The sequence below is a fragment of the Vipera berus genome, assembly GCF_964194415.1.
Source record: "Vipera berus genome assembly, chromosome: 6".
NCBI lineage: Eukaryota > Metazoa > Chordata > Lepidosauria > Squamata > Viperidae > Vipera > Vipera berus.
The window spans coordinates 57213813-57239487 of record NC_138208.1 but is presented as its reverse complement, the minus strand read 5'-3'; the positions used below and the strand labels follow the sequence as shown (position 1 = coordinate 57239487).

The window sequence follows — 25675 nt, the reverse complement described above, 5'->3', positions numbered from 1 at the left end:
AAAATTGAAATTTGAAGATCATGGCATAAACTGGCCACGGAGATCCCAGCGCAGGTGCCCTACCCAAATATTTTTGTATGAGTTTTGCACTTAGAAAATCTGTGCATTGACACATTTTCCATCTGTCAGTTACAAAAGACCACATGCTTGAATATACACATATATTATGTCAATATATTACAAAATCCTAAATTCTTAGAAAGAACTCAAGGAATATGAAGCGAATAACAGCTAAAGAGGTGGCAGCTGTGATTTCACATTGTTGTGAAATAATATAATAACAAACATTTCTGCATTTATTATGCATAAAATTGTCATGAGGATCTGTGATATGAACCTTCTTTTTATGTGAATTTGGCAATTCATTAGTTTACTGTCAGATACCTATTCTCTGTCCCATTGGGATATGAGGAGAATGCCTTTTATTCTGACTCCAACTGTTATATATTGATATATCCTTTTGCTGAAACCCCTGTGCCTGATCTGTATAAGTAGATACAATCCCTGCTGACAGTCTTTGCCAGATAGCTGAACTCATAAAATTACCTTTTTATCATCCACGAGGATCTTTATTGCATGCAGAGAAGATTACAGCAGACAACAAGATGTGGTAGATGATGAAATGGACAGTAATGGTCCTACCATGAGAGCAGACCACATGTAATGGTGTCCAGGAAGTGATAGAATATTCAAGGTTAAGAAGAAGGAGGAAGTACGTCACAAAATGGGAGGGATTGACTGAACAGATTAACATAACAGATTTACATAATATGTTGCAGTTCCCAAATGACCACATGGTGGCAGCACACTCCCTGTCTGGTATTGTAAAATACCACTATATAATACTATAACGGTAGTTATGCAAATGCAAATAAATATTTGTGATTTGTCTTGTTGTCTTGAAGACCTGAAAAACATAAAAGAGAAACATACATATATTGCAACAATAACAACTGCAATTTCAGGCCTCAAATAGTCTATAATAGAGTTTAAATCACTTTTTTTCTTGAAGTCGGGATCCAACAAGGAAAGGGAATAAGTTCAGTCTCCAAGAGTCAAAAGCAAGACAAGTTCTGTGATGGGTCTGATGAAAGTCTTTATGGTACCTTGCCTTGCGACCTTTACCTCCACTTTACGTACCTTCCCATCATCACTGGGAATGGCTTTCACAATGAGTCCCTTGGGCCATTCAATTCTTTGAGCTTGTTGGTCCTTGAGCAGAACAAGGTCTCCAACTTGGAGACTGGGGTTCTGATGTTGCCATTTTTTGCATCCTTGCAAAAGAGAAAGATACTCCATCTTCCATCGATTCCAGAAGCAGTTGGCGAGGTGTTGTACTCTCCTCCACTGATCATGGTATAGATTTCCTGCTTTAAAATCTCCAGGTGGAACAGGAACAGATCCGAGCTTCTGAGTGAGAAGAGTAGCTGGAGTAAGGATGGTAGGGGATTCTGGATCTGTAGACAATGGAACAAGTGGCCTTGAATTGATTATAGCAGACACTTCTGCCAAGAAGGTGGTTAAGACCTCATGAGTAAGCCTTGTAGAGTTCAAGTCCATTAGCATAGAGTCCAGTATCCTACATGTGATTCCTATCATTCTCTCCCGTGAGCCGCCCATGTGAGAAGAGTGTGGAGGATTGAAGATCCACGTACAACTCTTTTCAGCTAAAAGGTCCTGGATTGGCTTAGAACTGATTTCTAATTCTCTGTAGGCTCCAATGCCATGACTGTCTATAAATGGGTTCAGGTTGGCAATTGGACCGTTTTATGGAATGTTCTGCTTGTCATGGATACATTTGATTTCTGTGCCAAAGATATTCTGTTGTACACTGCGTATAATGAACAGCTCACTTTCAGCAATTTCTTTTGCAGAGAGAGGTTTTTGGTGTGAGTGCCAGCCTTGACATTCACGGTCACTAGACTTGGTGTCCCCTTCATGGATTACTGCCTTGTCGTGGCGAAGGGGCTTGCGTAATTCAATGAAGCTATGAGCTATGCCGTGCAGGGCCACCCAAGACGGACAGGTTATAGCAGAGAGTTCTGACAAAACGTGATCCACTGGAGAAGGAAATGGCAACCCACTCCAGTATCTTTGCCATGAAAACCCTATGGACAGTACCAAAAGGCAAAACGATATGACGCTGGAAGATGAGCCCCTCAGGTCGGAAGGCGTCCAATATGCTACTGGGGAAGAGCAGAGGGCTAGTACTAGTAGCGCCAGAAAGAATGAAGCGACTGGGCCAAAGCCGAAAGGACGCTCAGCTGTGGATGTGTCTGGTGGTGAAAGGAAAGTCCAATGCTGTAAAGATTTTTTCTCCATAGGAACCTGGAATGTAAGATCCATGAATCAAGGAAAGCTGGACGTGGTCAAACAAGAGATGACAAGACTGAACATTGACATCTTAGGTATCAGCGAACTAAAATGGACAGGAATGGGTGAATTTAATTCAGATGACCATCAGGTATACTACTGTGGGCAAGAATCCTTCAGAAGAAATGGAGTAGCCTTCATAGTCAATAAAAGAGTAGGAAAAGCAATACTGGGATACAATCCTCAAAATGACAGAATGATCTCAGTTCGAATCCAAGGCAAACCATTCAATATCACAGTAGTCCAAGTCTATGCCCCAACCACCAGTGCTGAAGAGGATGAAATTGACCAGTTCTATGAAGCACTACAGCACCTTATAGAACTAACACCAAAAAATGATGTTCTTATCATCATGGGGGATTGGAATGCTAAAGTAGGAAGCCAAAAGATAACTGGAATAACAGGCAAGTTTGGCCTTGGAGTGCAAAATGAAGCAGGGCACAGGCTGATAGAATTCTGTCAAGAGAATGCGATGGTCATAGCAAACACTCTTTTCCAACAACCCAAGAGACGGCTCTACACATGGACATCACCAGATGGTCAACACAGAAATCAGATTGACTATATGCTCTGCAGCCAAAGATGGAGAAGCTCTATACAGTCAGTAAAAACAAGACCAGGAGCTGACTGTGGCTCAGACCATGAGCTTCTCCTTGCAAAGTTTAGGCTTAAACTGAAGAAAGTAGGGAAAAGCACTAGGCCACTCAGGTATGAATTAAATCATATCCCTGTTGAATATACAGTAGAGGTGACAAATAGATTTAAGGAATTAGATCTGATAGACAGAGTGCCTGAAGAACTATGGACAGAGGTTCGCGACATTGTACAAGAGGTAGCAACCAAAACCGTCCCAAAGAAAAAGAAATGCAAGAAAGCAAAATGGCTGTCTGAGGAAGCTTTGCAAATAGCTGAGGAAAGGAGGGAAGCGAAAGGCAAGGGAGAAAAAGAAAGATACGCCCAATTGAATGCAGAATTCCAGAGAATAGCTAGAAGAGATAAGAATGCCTTCTTAAATGAACAGTGCAAAGAAATAGAAAAAAACAATAGAATAGGGAGGACCAGAGATCTTTTCAAGAAAATTGGAGAAATGAGGGGCACGTTTAATGCAAAAATGGGCATGATAAAGGACCAAAATGGCAGGGACCTAACAGAGGCAGAAGAGATTAAGAAGAGGTGGCAAAATTACACAGAAGAACTATACAAGAATGAGCTTAACGTCCCTGATAATCACAATGAGGTGGTCACTGACCTCGAGCCAGACATCCTAGAATGTGAAGTGAAGTGGGCCTTAGAAAAACTGAGCAACAACAAAGCTAGTGGAAGTGACAGTATTCCAGCTGAGCTATTCAAAATCTTAAAAGACAATGCAGTAAAAGTGCTACACTCAATTTGCCAGCAAATTTGGAAAACTCAACAGTGGCCACAGGATTGGAAAAGAGCAGTTTACATTCCAATTCCAAAGAAAGGCAGTGCCAAAGAATGTTCAAACTATCGCACCATTGCACTCATTTCTCATGCTAGTAAAGTCATGCTTAAAATCCTACAAGCTAGACTTCAGCAGTATGTGGATCGAGAACTACCAGAAGTACAGGCAGGATTTCGAAGAGGCAGAGGAACTAGAGATCAAATTGCCAATATACGCTGGATCATGGAGAAAGCTAGGGAGTTCCAGAAAAACATCTACTTCTGCTTCATTGACTATGCTAAAGCCTTTGATTGTGTGGATCACAACAAACTGTGGCAAGTTCTTAAAGAAATGGGAGTACCAGACCATCTTATTTGTCTCTTGAGAAACCTATATGCGGGTCAAGAAGCAACAGTGAGAACTGGACACGGAACCACTGATTGGTTCAAAATTGGGAAAGGAGTCCGGCAAGGCTGTATACTGTCGCCCTGCCTATTTAACTTATATGCAGAGCACATCATGAGAAAGGCAGGGCTAGATGAATCAAAAGTTGGAATTAAGATTGCCGGAAGAAATATCAACAACCTAAGATACGCAGATGATACCACTCTAATGGCAGAAAGTGAAGAAGAACTAAAGAGCCTCTTGTTGCAGGTAAAGAAGGAGAGTGCAAAACTTGGGTTGAAACTTAACATTAAGAAAACCAAGATCATGGCATCTGGCCCTCTCAATTCCTGGCAAATAGATGGGGAAGAAATGGAGGTAGTGACAGATTTTATTTTCCTGGGCTCCAAGATCACTGCAGACGGGGACTGTAGCCAAGAAATTAAAAGACGCTTGCTCCTGGGGAGGAAAGCCATGGCAAATCTAGACAGCACACTAAAAAGCAGAGACATCACCCTGTCAACAAAAGTGCGTATAGTCAAGGCTATGGTCTTCCCAGTTGCAATGTATGGCAGTGAAAGTTGGACCATAAGAAAGGCTGAGCGCCAAAGAATTGAGGCCTTTGAACTGTGGTGCTGGAGAAGACTCCTGCGAGTCCCTTGGACTGCAAGGCGATCAAACTGGTCAGTCCTAGAGGAGATCAATCCTGACTGCTCTTTAGAAGGCCAGATTCTGAAGCTAAAACTCAAGTACTTTGGCCACCTAATGAGAAGGAAGGACTCACTGGAGAAGAGCCTAATGCTGGGAAAGATCGAGGGCAATAGAAGAAGGGGACGACAGAGAATGAGGTGGCTGGATGGAGTCACTGAAGCAGTAGGCGCGAGCTTAAATGGACTCCAGAAGATGGTAGAGGACAGGAAGGCCTGGAGGAATGTTGTCCATAGGGTCGCGATGGGTCGGACACGACTTCGCAGCTAACAACAACAAGACTTGGTGTGATAGCATTCTGCAATATGGACTAACCTTGCAATGATGCATACAAGCCTTGTCCACTTGGAGAACCGTTCGAAGCGTTGACAGTCCATGATGGCTCTTTGTTCAGATCTGGTGAGAAGGGTCTTGACCTCAAGATGAATCTCTGGATCATTGTCAGGATCTTGAAGATTGAAGACCTCAGCTGTGCTTTCTTCTGTATGATCAGGCAGGAACTCAGGCCCTGTTAACCAAGAAGAATTTGCAAAGGCACATGCAGACGGTGGCCTGGTGGCATGAAGAGGTAATGGTGTAACCCAGCTGTTAGACATATCTTTGGAGAATTCAGTGTCCATTGTGTTGATGAATTCTCTGTCTTCAACTGACATGGCTATTTTGTTGTCATCATGTGTAGTATAAAACACTGTGCTGCCTAAGTTATCATCACAGGTGGTAGGGATAAGATCAGATACCTGGATGGTGTCAAGAGGCTTCTCCTTTACTTCATAGTGGTAAGGGAATTGTCTGAAGTGAGATGCACGCCCATTCTTTAACATGTGAGTTTTGAAGGAGTTGATCTCAGATGGTGTGCGCATCCTATTTAAGCATACATCTCCCACTATTACCCAGCCTAGGTCAAGTCTTTGTGCATATGGGCCATCATCAGGTCCATTGCAATGCTGGCATACTTTATGAACTCTGAGAATATCTCTTCCCAGCAAGACTAAGATGTCAGCATCCATGTCCATTGGAGGGATCTCAATAGCCAGGTGCCTTAAGTGGGGATGGTGATATGCAGCTTCTGGAGTGGGAATCTCTTCCCTGTTGTCTGGTATTTGGTCACATTCAACCAATGATGGCAATGGTATGCCCTTCTTTGCTTTGATATGAGAGATCATGAACCAATAAGCTCTTCTGCCAGAGGTCTCTACACGACTAGAACAGGTATTGAGAGTATATGGTGTTGCATGTCCCTGTATGCCAAAGATATCAAAGAATTTCGGTTTGACCAGGGATCTGTTGCTCTGCTCATCTATTATGGCATACATCCTGGTAGCTTTTTTGGGCTGACCCTCTGGATATATCTTGACTAAACATATTTTGGCACAGCATTTGTGACTGAAACCTTTCCCACATGCTTTGGTACATGAAGATGAGACATTTGTTGTGACTGGAGCATGACTTTGTTGCTCCCCGCCATGATTTGAAGCAGGGTTGGATGCAGGTGGTTGCTGTGGATTGCCTGGAAGTGGAGCAGGATGCATAGCTGTAACGTGCTTGTCACTACTGCATTCTGTGCACTTGACAAAGGCTTTACAGTCTTTAACAAAATGATCATAAGAAGCACAGCACCTGTAGCATATTCCAAGTTTTTGGAGAACCTCTTTCCGCTCTTGTATAGTCTTTGCTCTAAGCCCACAACATTTCTTAAGAGGGTGAGGTTTTTTGTGAATAGGGCACTGACGATTAGGATCTTTATTTCTATCACCCGAACCACTCCGTTGAGCAGGAGATGGTACAGGAGGTGAGATGTCCGTCTCTTTTGTAAACACAGCTCCACATAAGTCTCTGTGTTTAGCTGCTGTGTTATCATACCTTGATGATGATAATGAAGCAGGCACACTGGATTCACTGAAGCTGAAGCTGGGATCATTTCTTGTCCAGGCTTGTTCGCTGATGAACCTGCAAAAATATGAGAATGGAGGGAGAGATACATTATAGACTCTTTTGTATTTTGAGCCTTGTTGTGTGCATTTCTCCTGCAGGTTGTATGGCAGTTTTAACACCACTGGATTCACACCATGGGAGGTGTCTAGGTAGCTTAGACCAGGTAGACTTGGGTCTGTTTTTGCCAATTCTATCTCCATGAGGAGATCACTTAGTTCTTGAAGCTTGTGATGATCTTTGTTACCTATTTTTAGAAAGTTTTGCAGTCTCTTGAATAGAGTGTTTTCTATTGCTTCTGAGCTTCTGTAGGTTTGCTCAAGTCTTGCTCATGCAGCAGCAAGGCCTGCATCTGGAGAATCAACATGTACTGTTCTCAGTCTTTTAACACGATCTGCAGATTCTGGCCCCAGCCACTTTATGAGTAAATCAAGTTCCTCCTTGGTGGTAAGGTTTTGATCAGCAATAGCAGCATTGAAGGTTGATATCCAGGATCTGTAGTTCTCTGGACAGTCATCAAACCTTGAGAGGCTAATGCTCATGAGCTCTCGGCGAATCATGTATCTGGCGAAGTCAGAGAGGTCTGATCTCTCACTTAGAAAATCAAGTCTGAATAGATAATTTTAATAGTCTGTTGAATGCACATCCCCTCTCTCAATATATACTTTATAATTTTAATATATTTTATTGTGTAAAAAGATTTGGCGTACCTTTAACAACAGAAAAGCAGTAAATAAATAATAGATAGATGGCAAGGGTCTCTGTTTGAAAGCATTTTTAAGCATTGTTTAAATCAGATCAATTTGAGGAAGAAGAGGAATAGGAAATATCAGAAGTACTTAAATGATACAAAAATGAAAACTACATTTATTCTATAAACTGAAAATATTTACTGTAACACCCCTAGGCAAACAAAATTATTTTATTATGGAATAAATATTCCTAACTTGCAATATTTTCAATAATATCTTTTTCTATAAAGAATATATAAGTATATAATCATTTTTAATAACTGCATATAAAATAATCCTTAAATAGATTAATAGGAAAACAAATTTTTGAAGTAATCTTGATTAATGGAGCTGAATCATTTTATGTAGGCTTTATTTTGAATGCAACACTTTAAGGAAATTTGCTTTAAATCATGTAGGTGAGTAGTGTTTTTAGAATTGGGTTTGATGTCTCAGTGCCATGATTAAAAACATAACACAATTATCCTAATAGCTGATGGATCAATGATAGTTTTTTAAAGAGTGAGAGAAAAAGATTTAGAACAGGGGTGTCAAACTGTCAGCCCACGGGCCGGATGCGTCGTGTCGAAACCGCGCCCATAGCATTGCTGGCAATGGGAAAAAAGTTGCGATACATTGCAACACGTCACATGACATTGCGAGTTTGACACCCCTGATTTAGAGAGAGAGAAATATTTAGCCTCAAATCTTTTAGAAGCTGTTTAAAAAATAAAAATAGATAGAAATACAACATTATGGATGAATATGGAATAAGTTTCTACAAATTAATTAAGACACACTGAATGGCATGTTATAAATATGCAAGAATATAACTAAATAATTGTAAAATATTTTTAATGTAAAAATTCTGTAAAAAAATAATCAAGAATTTTAATCAGTATCAATATGATTTTTGCTAGCACAATGTAATCCATATGAAATTCAAAACAGGTTTTTATCTCAAATAAAATGAAATAAATCACTGAAAGTAACATTATTATTGCTTAATAGTAGTATATATATAAATTGCATGTATATAATCTATATAATGAAAGTTGTAACTTAATGTACTGTACTTCAGTGACAAAGAAACAAACAACTTCCTGTTAGAGTAGGAAGGAATTATTTGAAGGTAATTTAACCTAACTGTTGAAGAAAATAATCACAGCTCTGAAACGGATGTATTTTTATTGCTAAAAATGTACATAAAATTCCAAAGAGCAATGTAATACTGTAATAATATGTGGTTGTAGTCAATGAATAGCAGAAAGATGAAGCCTTACATGGCAAGGAAAAATCAAAACTAACAGAAGCAGGTATTATTTGGAGAGTGATACCTTCTGCTAGAGCAAGCACGGTTTAACTGAAAATCTCAGTTAAAAAGCATTCTAATTTTATGTCTTTATTGTTGTGATTCCATTACCCTCCATTTTGCTGCTATTCTTAATATTGCTACAATGGGCATGACTGTAGAAAATGTTCCACTTTGGCCTCTAAATGTAATTTAGTTTTTCAGCTGCTTGAAAATTTCCATTGCATGCACTGAAAATTAGTCTCTACCTGCATATCTTTTTATATCTTTGTTTTTGGCTTTCTTTTCTTTCATGACATGAAAAGTGGACTAGTGAAAAATAAACATACATAGGCAGGAAAAGAATTCCTTTCTAATAGACACAGTGTGAATTCTCTAAATAGTAATACCCCAATGTGTCCATCTATTGAGGACATAACATACAACAGTGGAACAGATTTCTTCTCCCCTCCATCCTGCACAAAGTCTAATGAGCAATTAGAGTGGTAAACACATTACCACCTGATGTGGTGCAAGAAATAAAATAGGTAAAGCTGCAAGATTGTAACCAGGTTTGCTTGAAAGGCAGCTCCACTGAAGCAACTATACAAGGTGCAATTATGGATTTGCTTTTAGCAAATTATTAGTGGAAATGATAGTAATATTTTAAAGTAGTTTATTTATTGTTACTGATTGAATAATTAATCCAATAATCCAAAAGCTACATATTTAGTCCTCTTGCATGCTATAGGGAATAATCAGCCTTTTTTTTCTTTCAAAATTGGATATTCAAAAGAAATGCAAATTTTAAGAGCACAATGGATGTACAGTGAGGGAAAAAGTTATTTGATCCCCTGCTGATTTTGTATGTTTGCCCACTGACAAAGAAATGATCAATCTATAATTGTAATGATAGGTTTATTTTAACAGTGAGAGACAGAATAACAAGAAAAAAAATCCAGAAAAATACATTTCAAAAAAGCACATGTATAAGCCTGTCTGAAGTTTGCCGATGAACATCTGAATGATTCAGAGGAGAACTGGGTGAAAGTGTTGTGGTCAGATGAGACCAAAATCCAAAAGCCTTGGTGGAGCAGTGGGCTAATGCCTCCTTAAGTAACACCAGCTGCCTGCAATTAGTGCAGGTTCGCATCCCACCAGGCTCAAGGTTGACTCAGCCTTCCATCCTTCCGAGGTAGGTAAAATGAGGACCCAGATTGTTGGGGGCAATAAGCTGACTTTGTAATAATGCCGCTTGGGGGTGTGTGTGTGAAAGCCCTAATAATAAGCAGGCATATACATAGAATGAAGGCTATTGCTAAGCACATTGATTTGTGCTTTAGATTGTAAGCCGCCCTGAGTCTTCGGAGAAGGGCAGGATATAAATGGGATTAAACAGAAAAATCGAGCTCTTTGGCATCAACTCAATTTACCGTGTTTGGAGGAGAAGGAATGCTGCCTATGACCCCAAGAACACCATCCCCACCATCAAACATGGAGGTGGAAACATTATGCTTTGGGGGTGTTTTTCTGTTAAGGGGACAGGACGATTTCACCACATCAAAGGGACGATGGACAGGGCCATGTAATATCAAATCTTGGGTGAGAACCTCCTTTCCTCAGCCAAGGCATTGAAAATGGGTTGTGGATGAGTATTCCAGCATGACAATGACCCAAAAGACACAGCCAAGGCAACAAAGGAATGGCTCAAGAAGAAGCACATTAAGGTCCTGGAGTGTCCTAGCCAGTCTCCAGACCTTAATCCCATAGAAAATCTGTAGAGGGAGCTGAAGGTTTGAGCTGTCAAACGTCAGTCTTGAAACCTTAATGACTTGGAGAGGATCTGCAAAGAGGAGTGGGACAAAATCCCTCCTGAGATGTGTGTGCAAAGCTGGTGGCCAACTATAGGAAATGTTTGACCTCTGTGACTGCCAACAAGGATTTTGCCACCAAGTACTAAGTCATGTTGTGAAGGGGTCAAATACTTATTTCACTCATTACAATGCAAATCAATTTATAACTTTTTTGAGATGCGTTTTTCTGGATCTTTGTTGTTGTTTTGTCTCTCACTGTTAAAATAAACCTACTGTTACAATTACAGACTGATCATTTCTTTGTCAGTGGGCAAACGTACAAATCAGCACAGGATCAAATATTTTTCCCTCACTGTAGTTATTTCAGAACAGAAATTATTTTGATTATTATTGAATAAATGCTTATTTCAAGTAAAGTAGAACAAACTAAATATTTGTGTTTGCCAGCCATCTTCTTTATTGGGCAGATTATGCCATGTTCACAAAAGCCAACCTGTAATTAAGGATGGTCACACAAAGAAAAAAGATAAAAGTTTTCCTATAAATCTTTTGTTTAACAAAATATAGTATCATGGAAGGGACCTCAGAGGTTTTCCAGTCCAAACCTCTACTCAAGGCAGGAACCTTATACCACCCCAGGCAAATGGTTGTCCCGCCTATTTTTGAAACTTCCAGTGATGGAGCACCCACAACTCCAGGAGGCAAGCTGTTCCATTGATTAATTGTTCTCACTGTCAGAAAATTTCTCCTTACTTCTGGGCTGGATCTCTTTTTAGCAAGCTTCCACCTATTACTTCTTGTCCTGCTCTCCAGACCCTTAGAGAATGAATCAATTCTCTCTTCTTTTTGACAGCTCCTCAAATACTGGAAGATAGTTATATCCCCCCCTCCCCTAATCCTTCTCTTCAATAGGCTAGACATACCTAGTTCCCTCAACTGTTCATCATACGATTTAGTCTCCAGATGCTTTATCATCTTTGCTCCTCTTCTCTGCACAGAGAAAAGTCTCCGGAGTCCCAACATCTTTTTTGAATCGTGGGGACCAGAACCAGACACAGTATTCCAACTATAGTTTCAACAGTGCAGTGTAAAGTGATAATATCACTTCTCATTGTCTTGACATTATCCCTCTGTTGATGCAGCCTAGGACTGCATTGGCTTTTTTGGCAGCTGCAGCACATTCTTGGATCATACTGTGATGGTCTGTCTCCTCAGTACTACTATTGAGCCAGGTACCTCCAATTCTATAGCCATGAATTTGGTTTCTTCTGCCTAAGTGTAGGATCTTCTTTTTCTCACCACTGAACTGCATCTTTTTACTTACTACTTTACTTATTACATGAACATCTCTGATTTTTTTCTGGAAACAAAAATAATTTTATATATTCATAGCATTTCTTAGGGAAGAGAATAAATTTATTCACAGAAAGTGAATAAACTTTCTCTTCATCCTATCCCTTTTTGTGATGAGAATTCCACTTTAATTGAGTGCCAAATTTTAGTTTATTTTGTTTACTTGCATCATACCATCATACATACCTCCTCAGGGTACCGTCGGCCAGACAATGTCGGCTTGCGACCCCCAGGGGAAGAGCCTTCTCTGTGGGAGCACCAGCCCTTTGGAACCAGCTCCCCCCTGAGCTTCGGATGGCCCAAGATCTCCAGTCCTTTCGCCGCGGCCTCAAAACACTCCTTTTCCACCTGGCTGACCTGGACTGACAGGGATTTTAATTATGTTTACAATTTTAACTCTATTCTTTAATTTATTTTAATTTATTTCAATTTTTAATTTTAATTTACTGTACAGAGACCTTTAAGTTTTGTTGTTGTTAGCCGCCCTGAGTCCCTCGGGAGATAGGGCGGGATATAAGTCCCATAAATAAATAAATAAATAAATAAATAAATAAATAAATAAAAAAAATGACTTCCGGTGGCGGCGCGGTGCCGAAGACAGCCTTCCCGGGCTGCCCGCGGCTCAGCTGTTTGTTTTTTCGCCCGAAACAGCGCCATCATTCTGATGGATGATTGACAGTGAAATCAAACAAATACAAATTTCAAAGAAGAAAATACCTTTTTAAAAAATAAATCACATATATTAGAAGTAGAAATTTACTGAGTTATTCTTATCTAGATGAGGTATTTCCTACTGCCTACTAAAACTGCTGATTATGCCATGTATGTTGAAAAAAAACAGCAAAAATCCTTTTATGGGGAGCAAACAAGATTCCCTTGGGTTGAAAGAATTCTAGCATCTGTATCTCAGTGCCAGGACTGAGGCAGAAGAAAAGAAGAATTCTCAACATGGCTGCTCAAGTAGAGATAGAAGGGAATGAGGATATTTTAAGTTTGTAGAAAAGAAAGGTTGTTTCTGTTTATTTGTTTTATTGTTGCAACTTTTGTGATATAACAATATGAATTTACTAGTTTTTATTTTATTTTATCTTATTTTATATGGCCACCTATTTATACTCAGTGATAATGGTTTACAAACAATAAGTTATACAATAAAAACACAAACAATAAATCAGATTATAAGGATTAAAAACAACAATAGTTTAAAAAGTTACAATAAAAAGCAAGGAAAGTTAGTTTTATAAAAGCAAAGATGTTTATGTGGCTGAGATACTTCACAAGCAAATGCAGAGAATGGCTTTTGAGTTTTCAATCAAAGTTCAGACTTATGGTGATCTTGTGTGTTTTCATTTAATAAGATCCAACTATTTGGACCAGGTAGCAACATACATTGGACAGCAAAGAATGTACAATGCCTTCTTGATTTCCATTTAAGCAAGGGAAGATGTGTGAGAATGAGAGAAATATTTGTAGCAGTTCTCAAATATACTTTGTTGCATTTGTTGCATCTGAAGTTCTGTTAAGTTGAATATTATATTTAACTTATTGCTTACATTCCACTCTGGTTTTTACTATTGCATACCTTGGGACAAGATTCTTAGGGTTACAGTTAGGGTAAGGACAATGAACTATATATTCTTAAGTTGTTTTTTTCTTTGTCCTTCTCATTGTTCAGGAAAAAAGAAAAAGTTTTTATTTTATTTATTTATACATGAGGCTTAGAGACCACCCATCTCACTCACAGAGCGACTCTGGGCAGTTATGTCCCAAGGCTTTTTTTGTATGAACTGTGTTCTGTATTTTATTTTTTATTCAAAATGTACATCTGTGTCTGTTCAGTTTGAAATATTATATACATCACTATTTATTTTGCAGTACAGATTGTATTTATTTTTTTATATCACTGATTATGGGATTTTGTAGTATTTTACTGTAAAATACTGGTTCTGTGAAGCCCTACAGCACCTTATAGAACTAACACCTAAAAATGATGTCCTTATCATCATGGGGGATTGGAATGCTAAAGTAGGAAGCCAAAAGATAACCGGAATAACAGGCAAGTTTGGCCTTGGAGCACAAAATGAAGCAGGGCACAGGCTGATAGAATTTTGTCAAGAGAATACGATGGTCATAGCAAACACTCTTTTCCAACAACCCAAGAGACGGCTGTACACATGGACATCACCAGACAGTCAACATAGAAATCAGATTGACTATATGCTCTGCAGCCAAAGATGGAGAAGCTCTATACAGTCAGTAAAAACAAGACCAGGAGCTGACTGTGGCTCAGACCATGAGCTTCTCATTGCAAAGTTTAGGCTTAAACTGAAGAAAGTAGGGAAAAGCACTAGGCCACTCAGGTATGAATTAAATCAGATCCCTGTTGAATATACAGTAGAGGTGACAAATAGATTTAAGGAATTAGATTTGATAGACACAGTGCCTGAAGAACTATAGACAGAGGTTCGCAACATTGTACAACAGGTAGCAACCAAAACCATGGCAAATCACCCTGTCAACAAAAGTGCGTATAGTCAAGGCTATGGTCTTCCCAGTTGCAATGTATGGCAGTGAAAGTTGGACCATAAAAAAGGCTGAGCGCCAAAGAATTGAGGCCTTTGAACTATGGTGCTGGAGAAGACTTCTGCAAGTCTCTTGGACTGCAAGGCGATCAAACCGGTCAGTCCTAGAGGAGAACAACCCTGACTGCTCTTTAGAAGGCCAGATCCTGAAGCTGAAACTCAAATACTTTGGCCACCTAATGAGAAGGAAGGACTCACTGGAGAAGAGCCTAATGTTGGGAAAGGTTGAGGGCAAGAGAAGAAAGGGACGACAGAGGATGAGGTGGCTGGATGGAGTCACTGAAGCAGTAGGTGTGAGCTTAAATGGACTCCAGAAGATGGTAGAGGACAGGAAGGCCTGGAGGAACGTTGTCCATAGGTTCACGATGGGTCGGACACGACTTCGCAGCTAACAACAACAATATACTTTTATGGTTTTATTTTGATGTTGCAAGCTGCCCAGAGTTGCCTTGAAGTGAGATGGGTGGCAAATAAATTTAATAGATAAATAAATAATAACTAAAAAAAATTGCCTTCCAGTTCATATTCCAATAGGAATTATATGCAGTCTCTCTCTCTCTCTCTCACACACACACACTTACACACACACAAATACACATACTGTATATACACGTATATACATACATAAATACATAGTTATTTGTATTTGTAATATATCAAATTTACATATGATACATATATATTTACTCATATAAATAGTTATGCATTCATTGTGTATCAAAAATAAATAATTATTTATTATTATTAATAAATAATAACTTTGGTATTTTTATGTTTATAGAAATGTGTCTTTTGTGGTTTTTTTAACAATTTTTGTTTCATAATACCATCCAATTTAATTTGTTATTTAAAGAGAATGATGAATCTGTTCTGTTTATTCATGTATTTATTACAAAAATATATATCCCATCCCTTCATTAAATTCTATAATGTCTTATGAAATATTTATACCTATTTTATGATGTATCTTATTTAGCATTTCTCATTCATATAAATAATGTGATTTATAAATTAAAACACCTGTTCACTGCTTTGTATGCATCAACATTTTCTTCAAACATACCTTGGATAAAGCATCAGTAACTTGCTGAATGCTCTCCTTTTCTAATTCTTATTGAATGTTCAACATTCCAGTGTGCCAATGATTGCACATTATATATTTTAGAAATATTTTTAGCTTTGTATTGCTAATATTTCTTTCTAAATTAAGTATAAAGATAATTTAAGTAGATTAGCAGCACAAGTGTCATAATGTACTTGTTACCATAGCTATGGCACACATTTCAAACAAGAGATTTTATTTCATACTAGAATCCTTTGCTATGGCAACCACAGTGCTTATTACTGATATAACATGGTATAATTTTTACAAGCATTGTTCATCTAATAATTTGATTCTTGCTTTGTTACACATATTTTTATTCAGTAGGCATGATTAATTCAGTTTTCACTCATAACAAAAATGCAGTTTTATTACTTTAATATATAATTCAACTGTCCCCAGTTCTCCATTATATAATATTTAGAATGAAGGATATTAGCCTGATGCAGCATATACATTGGAAACTGAATAAAACAAAACAAAACTCAGTGTTTGAAGGAGTATATTTCCCAACCTATAGACTATGTTTGACTAAAAGATTTTGGAAATTATTTTATAAACAGAAGAACTCCAAAATCCTTTACCATATTGCAGAACAGTCTTCTTCCTTGCCTCTCTGTTGAAAATAAAAGCTAACTGAAATGTTGACAAGACATCCTACATCAACATTGCTGCCATTCAGGTTTAAATTTATCCCTTCAGTCTAGTTTGATAATTATTTTGGCAAGCTTCACGCCTCTGAAAACTAGCATACTTGCTATGTTGATCCATCCTAAAACATAGTAAACATATTAAACTTTAACACACAACAATTGAATGAGACTTATATTAACAGTTTTTATTCTAGCCAGGTTGGATAAATGCCTTATAATAAATTTTAAAGTCTGGAACATTGAATCCATTTTTTACAACATGAATTTGTAATTTGCACAGTGAAAATCATACAAGATATACTTGATAAAGTACTGAGAGCATTGCTAAATTATTTAATGTAATTTATTGGAAAATATGTAGGTGGCCAGTAAGAATGTAAATCAACTCCACAGTTAAATTAATCACTTTTATTTTACCCTGTATATTGTAGACTTTGTTACTCAGTTGTCTTCATTTTTATAATCATGTGATCATTTCAAATTTACAATTCTGAGAAAAATCCCTTGACATATAAGATAAGTGAAGAAGACAAATACTAATCTAAAACCTTAGTCCTACTTTGCTGGGTCTTCTAAAACTTAGTTCTATAAATATTTTCAGAAAGTCTAATTATATTAGCAATAAGTACTAAAATAACATTAAAACTATAGAAAGAAGGTAAATTTGATGTGTTCATAAATTTGATCAAGGAGGAAATATACCATTAATAATAATTCATGATTTAAGCTTTGAATGAATCATATCAGTCTAAAATATAAAACTTTGGGGAAACTCCAAATAAGACAAAACTGTTTCAGAAACTTCTAAGAACCACCTCAAAACTTTTTAAACGTTCAGCTAAGTTATATCTGCAGTGTCTTTTCTGCTTTGATTTAAAAGTATGATATCAATTAAAATCCTCATATTTTAATGTAAGTTTCGTGGCACTGCATAAATTGTTAAAAGATGTTTTTTGTAGTTAAGAGAAACGTATAGATCCATGAACAATTATAATATCAGAAGTCCCAAGATTATGTAAGTCCTGCCTTATATAATTCTGAAATTATACAAGTAGATACAAAATAGATTACTACAATTTTATGCAAAATGCCAAGCACTAATTTTGCGTATGTGTGTAGTGCACAATTCAACTTGCATGAACATTGTTCCTGGATTGAAATCTTTGTATAATTTTTTAACCGTCTGTATGAGAAAACCAACATAGGAATTGTGAAAGGGATTTTCATTACAAAGTTCTTAATAATCTTCTGGAAGAAGAGGCACTGAAGAACAATGCACGAATGAGTAGATAGATCTTTGAACCTCTCTAAATAAAGAGGGTTGCACATAAGTGCTTGAAACAGTTATTCCTTATGAGGAGGCTGCAAGACAGTGGTTGCTGGTGGATTTGGAACACTGGGAGATAAGTGGTCTTGCTCACACCATGGTCACTGTAATGTATTGGGGGTTTTGCTTGTACTGATTCACGTGTCTGTTTAAATGTTGCATTAACGGTTGCTTAATGGTGTGTATGTGTAATGGTTACTGACTAAGCCAGACTTGTTGTCTCCACGGCTATCATTCGTAGATTTGGGGTGGGAATAGCCTTCTTCGAATCTATTGGTCGCTGCCTAGAGGCCAACCGTATAAATAGCTATGCAGCAGCCACTGTTTCAGTTCTGCTCTGTTTGACTACAATAAAGCATGTTACTGTTTTAAACCTTCCATCTCGCTCAATGCCTACAAAGAACCAGCTACACAACACTGGTGACGAAGGTGGGATCTGCTGCTTCTTCGTAAGAGCCTGAAGTCACTGGGGGGTGAGACCAGCACAGAGCGTGGTAGGGAACTGCATTTCCCCCCCCCTCAGTCTGCCTAGCAAGCCACGCTGGAGACCACCCCGCCCTGAGGATCAGTCCCAGGGCCTATGAAGAAGCCAGCAGCACGAGGAAACCCGAGACACGAGCTGTGAAGACTTCTCACCATGGCGAAGGTCAGAAAGCTCGAAGAATTCAATGTCATGCACCTGGACAGATGGTCGTCCTACATATCCAGGGTGGAGAACTACCTACGGGCAAATCAAGTCGCCAAAGATGGTCTGAAGGCTGCAACACTCCTCTCTGTGTGCAGCCCTGCAGTGTTTGACATTGCTAAGAACATGGTCACACCAGCACAGCTGGAGTCTGTTACTTACATGGACCTGAAGAAATGGCTCGGCGACCATTTTCAACCGAAGCTGTCGGTGAAAGCATGGAGGCATGCTTTCAAACAGCAAGAACAAAAACCTGACTAAGACAGCCTCGGAGGCTGACTAAGACAGCCTCGGAGTTCATTGTGGCATTAAGACAAGCATCTCATCTTTGTGAGTTCACAAACTTGGAAGAAAGACTTTGAGACCATCTTTTTCGCTCCAAGAAGCTTTGAAAGAGGTCATGGCGGACGAAGCCGCTGGCAGGGCCATGAAGACGTTGCAGCCCGCCAAAAGCATAGCACATGCAGAAGCCATCCATCATGAGGATGCCAAGCAGCGGGAAAACATCGACTCTGGCCAAGAAGTCAACAAGATTCAGCGACACCAAGACAAGGAACCGAGGCCCCCTGACAAAGCAGTTCCCTTCCTTCGATGTTTGGGCTGTGCAGGATGCCATCAACGAATGGACTGCAGATTCAGGACAGCCACATGTCGGGCCTGTGGGAAATCTGGCCACATTGCAGCCATCTATAGAGGTCACTAGAAGGACCGCCAACCAGATGAGTCATTCAGAAGAGGTACTGGGGCCATGGGGCAACATAGAGTAGGGTTCTGCTCCAGCCTCAGGAATGTCTGCCGCACAGGAGCTCACCGCCCCCTCAAACAAAAACTTTGACTACAAGTCAAGCTGCAAGGCGTTCCTTGCATAATGGAACTGGACATCGGTTCAGCTGTATCCATTATTTCCCTTGAGACCTTCAGGTTCGTTTGCAGCCGCAGCAAGAGATGGGCAAAACTTCGGCCGTCTGATATTATTTTAACGGACTTTCAGAATTCCCAAGTAGCCGTTAAGGGCGAGGCCACTTTGGCTGTAAAATTCAAGGGGTTTTTGGGGGCCCTAGATGTCATTGTGGTAGAGGGCCAGAGAACAAGCCTCATTCGGTTTGATTTGTTTGATGCACTGGGCATTCAAATAACCGGAATTTACTGGACACAAGCGGTGAACTTGGCATCAGTATGCGAGGAATTTGCAGATGTTTTTGATACAAGTCTGGGAGAGTACAAGGGCCCTCCAGTAGCCTTTAAGCTTGATCCCTCCGTAACGCCAATTAGGGTTAAGCTCCATCATGTGCCTTTTGCGTTAAAGCACAAAATTGATGCAGAGCTGGACAAGCTGGTCAGGCAAGGGGTACTACAGCCCGTAGGTGGTGGGGAGTGGGAAACTCCTATTGTAACGCCACTTAAGGCCAATGGGAAAATCAGGATTTGGGCTGATTACAAGTGCACCATTAACCGGGCACTGCAGCCAAGGTTCAGGAAAACAGTTTTAAGGGAGTAAAATCACTACTGTCCTCAAATTCAGTGCTCACGGACTTTAATGAGAACTTGCCAGTTTGTATTACATGTGACGCATCCCCTTATAGGGTTGGGGCTGCACTAAGCCACTTGTCAGATGATGGGACTCGGTCCCCTATTGCTTACTATTCAAGGACCTTGTCCTCGGCTGAGCGCAATTATGCTCAGATTGACAGAGGCCTTGGCCATTGTAGCCGGGGTTAAAAAATGCCATGATTACTTGTATGGCAGGGAATTTATGGTCTTTACTGACCACAAGCCATTGCTGGGACAATTTACCACAGAGAGGCAGACGCCTCAAATACTTTTCCCTAGAATGTTAAGGTGGTCCATTTTTTTTGTCAGCCTACAGCTAGAGGCTGATTCACAAACCCAGCAAAGACATGGGCCATGCAGACGGCCTTAGCAGATTGCCATTGCCTCACATGGAGCCAGATCCGGCTCCAGCCGCTCGCATCTTGTCAATTCAAGATTTGCCAGAACTTCCTCTCCATGCAGGGGATGTCACTGCAAAAACAGCAGCAGACAAAACCTTAAGCAGGGTGCTGTCCTAGGTTCACACCAGATGGCTGGAAAATAGCCTGCGACCAGAGTTCCAGAGCTATTTCACACAAAGAAATGAGCTTTCAGCTCATAAGGGGTGCATTCTTTGGAGAAGCAGGGTTATTGTCTCCAGTTCATTAAGGCACAGAGTTCTCCAGTCTCTACATGAGGGCCATCCGGGTATCGTCCGGATGAAGGCCCTGGCATGGAGCTACCTTTGGTGGCCAGGGTTAGTTAAGGCTATTGAGGTCCAAGTACATGGGTGTTACACATGTCAACAGTCCAGACCAGAGATGCCGCAGGACCCTGTACACTGATGGGAGGAGACTCATACACCGTGGTCAAGAATCCACATCGATTTTGCTGGGCCCTTTCAGGGACAGCTGTTTTTGATAGAAGTCGACAGCCAGTCTAAATGGTTGGAAGTAATTCCCATAGCCACTATGACTACTGCTAGGACCATCCATGTGCTTAGGAAACTTTTTGCTACACATGGGCTGCTGGACATCTTAGTCTCTGACAACGGAGCCCAGTTCACAGCATCTGAATTCCAGGCCTTCCTGACGGCCAAACTCATAAGTCATGCCACGTTGGCTCCTTTTCACCCCTTGACAAACAGGCAGGCAGAACGCATGGTGCGTACGACAAAAGAGTCATTAAAACGCATTGTTTCAGGGGATTGGCACCATAGGCTGGCTGATTTCTTGCTATGCCAGCACACTACACCATGCACAGCCATGGGCGAAAGCCCAGTAGAGCTTCTCTGGAGAAGAAGACTGATCACAAAACTGGACAGGTTGCACCCAGACCGAGTAGCAGTTGACACCACACGCCGAAAGGTACCACGGGAGTTGCAAGTGGGTGACAGGGTGTGGGCTCAAAACTATGGGCATGGGGCTCTGTGGGTGCCCGCTAAAATTGTTAAGGTTTCAGGACCCCTCTCCTATGAGGTGGTCCTGGAAGGGGGGGTGAGTTATTCGCCGACATATTGATCAGCTATGATGGCGGTTTGCTGAACAGTCACTAACCAAGGACTCCTCAGAGGATCCGCAACAAGAGCCACCAGCCAGCAGTCTAACAGAGAAGTTTACACGCTCTGAGAACTATTCCAGACATTACAATGGGGACATGGCCATAGATGGAACCAATCCGGAAATTCAAATTGTGTCCCCACATGGGGAAGGACAACCCGAACTGTGCAGCAGCCCTGCTGACCCCACTACCCAACCAGACTTTGATTTGGGCCGGCCAGGAATGGCCAGTCAAAGGAACTCAAGTCACTTTGACTTGATTGAACCCAAGAGTCCCAGTTTACTCAGCCCGGCAGGCAAGAAGGTAGACCGGGGGCTCCCTGGAACCCCCAGGTGTTCTGAACAGTCTCATTGACCACCGAAATATCTTCACGATTATGTTAGTAAATAATATGTGTACAATCTAGGGCTGTGTGTAATGTATTGGGGTTTTTGCTTGTACTGATTCACATGTCTGTTTAAATGCTGCATTAACAGTTGCTCAATGGTGGTATATGTGTAACGGTTACTGACTAAGCCAGACTTGTTGTCTCCAAGGCTATCATTGGTAGATTTGGGGTGGGAATGGCCTTCTTCAAATCTATTGGTCGCTGCCTAGAGGCCAACCGTATAAATAGCTATGCAGCAGCCACTGTTTCAGTTCTGTTCTGTTTAACTACAATAAAGCATATTACTGTTTTGAACCTTCCATCTCACTCAATGCCTGCAAAGAACCAGCTACACAACAGTCAGCATCTTTAAAAGGATACTGGGTTCACACACTTCCTTTTTTATCAGAATCAGAATTGTTTATTAACTACTTTTCAGCTATTAGAAGCAAAACCTATTGACAAGTTTGAAAACAGTGAGTATGTGTTAAGTCCTTAATGAAACAAAAAAATAACTACAATCATAAAACCTTTTTTTAAAAAGAAGATTTTACATGGACTAAGGGTGCAGATAAATTTGAAATAAGATCTCGAATTAATTATAAAGACCCCGTCCTGTGGGTCAGTGAACTTGTTTTATTTTTTTCTAAGACATAAAAAAGGATAAAAACTGGATACTTAAGGGAACTAAAGACTTCAGTTGAAGGAGAAGAATATATAAATCAGAATTAATAGATACAGAATAATGCAAAATATTATGTGGAAATATTAAAGAATACTTCTGAAAAACAGATTCAGAAGTTAATATCAACAATGCAATGTCAATAGCAATGTTTGCTTCTAAGGATAGTCTATATCCAAAAGATGTTTTAGAAGAAAAGACAGAAGAGGAAAAGGTTTTATCTGACAAGACAGAGTTGACACTGGAAATGGGTTTACAAATGATAGGCTATCAGAATGACAGGAACATGTTTTATTGGACACAGTAACAATAGAAAATGTTTCATGCTTTAAAAAGTGAGAGAATTACAAATAATAAACAAAGAGAATGACCTGGCTAATATTTTTATTGGATTTACAAAAGAGGTTTGTTAAAGCTTGGATGAATCTTGTGAGAAGGGGTAAAAAAAGAAATTAAAAGCAATAAAATTTTATGACAATACTTGAATAGGCTAAAGATTATGATTGTTAGAAGCAAAAGGAAGTAATATAAAGTTGATTTATTTGATTTGTTATTTAATAACATATCAATTAGATATGTTATTATTTCATGCAACCCTTAATGGACTTTTGCTGATTCGAGAACTGAGATGATGATGCTTTATGGGTTTGTTTATATATAAGAGATGGGACATAGGATGAAGAGATAATTGGATATAAATTAAAAGATGGTAAAAAGTTACTGAAATTGTTTATACTTATTGTGATGGAAGTTGAAAATCACTTCTTTATATTTCTTCTTTATCTTTCTTCTTTATACTTCTTTATATTTATTTTCTTTTTCTTTATTATATAGGTACTTTTCTTTATTTTCTTTCTTTCTGTTCTCTTAATTTTTTTATTTTCCTTTGCAGTATATACTCTTTCTTTCTATTCTTCTTTCCTTCCTTTACTATTGCAATTATAATCTTTAATTAACAGGTTGAAGCACATATACTTCCAAGTGGAGCTTAAATTATTTTCTTGGTTCTATCTATAGTTTATCTTGAATGAACACCAAGGAAAAGATAATTCAAAGCAATTATGTATTAAGTCCTGTACCTGAACAAACGTGAAAGCAAAAGAAATATTCAGTATATTGAAACACTTCAATTCTAGACAGTCTAGACACAGGCATGTTATTTCAATTGATAAATCCACTTACCTGTACTATTAATGCTACATACATGACACATGCAGATGTAGAAAAGCAAGGATAATTAAGAAAAACTGTAACATGTAAGAAGTCAAGAGTCTTCATTTTACTTCATGGGGTGGGGGGAGCGGCTGTTTGCCACCATTGTAGATTATTGGATTTTTCAGTGCTTACATATATATCTTGCACAGTAGATAAAGAGAATTTAAAATTTAAAAGATTATGACACACCGAATTATATGATTCTATTTTGTATCAACTTCATAGAAATTTAATAAGACTAAGATTCTCAAAATAAGGGGCTAATTCAAGAAATGTAGAAAAGTATATTCTTTTTGTTATGATTTATTGATTCCAGTGAACTAGCTGAACATAATTAAAAAGCAAACTGATTTTCTTTAACACTACTATCAGATTTTTTTTCTAATTTTGCAAGCAACAACGCGTTACTGCTAAAGGAAAGAAAGATTTCTGTTTAAAATAATAAACCGTAAGGAACATTATATTTTACAGAAACCCAGCAAACATCCATTGACAGTGATCATCTAGAAGCTTACCCTTTCGAGCAGTTTGCTGGCCTTCTACATGGATCATCACCTGCTTGTGACCCACCAGAAAATCCACTTCAGCTCTACAGAAAAACTTGTCCAAAGGATGACTTGAATCAGAAAATCAGTGTGAACCTCAGTATTTTGAATCCACAACAATCTTTGCAAGAAAATAGCACTGGTCTTCTGGTTAAAAAGAAAAAACCACCAATTTTGAATAGAACTATATTTCCTTCTAAAAACATTATAGGTGAAGCTAACACATTGGCTGGTATCACAAGAACTGGAGATCAGTGGGTAGTTAATGCTGCAGGAATTGTAGAACGTGCTTGTACACTTGGACGAATACGATCTTTGCCAAAGACACTTCTTGACATTCATTTATCCAAATACATTTCTAAATCAGACTCAGATCTTATTTCTTATCCATCTAATGATCACAAAGCAAGACAGAATTGGAATGACTCTTCAGCTATCCAAGAAACCTCTAGAAGAAATTCTGAAAGAACACCCTCATTTACTTCAGAATGGGAAGAAGTAAGTATTCTTGGAGGAAGAAGAGTGAATAAAATAATAGAATTGCATTTCAACCCTTGTCGTGCCTCCCACAATATCCTCCCACATCATCCTCAAGCCTTGCCACACAATCCCTCATTCCTTCACTCACCCAACAGCAGCCGCTTACCTACCTGCCAGTCTGGGACTTGCAATTTCCTGCCAGCTTCTTCACTTATGCGGGACAAGGGAAATCAGCAGGAATTTGCAATTTTTTGAACTGTCTAGGGACACTATCTAGCAATACCAGTAGGCACATGGCCTCAGAAAGCCGAGGGACAGAGCAGCTTGCTCTTGTTCTGCAATGCCTTTCTTTATAGCCCAGGCAGGGCAAGGCATGAACTGCCAGGAGAAATGAAAGTGGTAAAGAGCTTTCTCCCAGTTTCATTTCCCTACCACTTCTAGCCTTCTGCTTCTAGCTTTAATGATCATACTGGGGAGAGAAGAGATGGGGAGGTCATTAAGCCAGGTGATCACATGGTGCTTCACTTAACAGCCATCACAACTTGTGACCCGTAATATCAGGCTATTGAGGACTACCTGTTTAGATTTAAAAGATCAAATCTCTTCAAAAAGAGTAATATTTACTTCCTATGCCATGATTGTTATCAGATGGGGCGAAACATCTTGATCTATATTAACTATCATAGTTTTAGTTCATCAAAACATTCAAGTAAGACATTTTAGTAAGACAAAGAAAGAATAAACTAAATTAGTAGCCTTAGTTGTACACATATCACATGTAACTTTCCCTGATTGTGGTCAGTTTGGATATATTTTGGTCAGTATGCCACACGTGGAACCAAAACTGAGTTGTATCCTAAGGATGCTCATGTTATTCAATACAGGCTAGGATCTTTAAACTAGAGACTACCTTGCAATATACAGATGCCAGGTCCCACCAACTATTAATATCAGTAGAG

At 39.2% G+C, this 25675-nt stretch overlaps 1 protein-coding gene across 1 annotated transcript in view; it reads left to right on the top strand.

The window, feature by feature from the left end:
* The window catches only part of ANKS1B (ankyrin repeat and sterile alpha motif domain containing 1B), a gene marked incomplete at its 5' end in the record, with an annotated part of 314200 nt that overhangs the window by 86981 nt on the left and 201544 nt on the right, over window positions 1–25675 (top strand). Inside the window, one exon of the mRNA XM_081331696.1 lies at window positions 24163–24734. Within this exon, the coding sequence (XP_081187822.1) occupies window positions 24163–24734 (572 nt within the window). The remainder of the gene's footprint in view (window positions 1–24162; window positions 24735–25675) is intronic.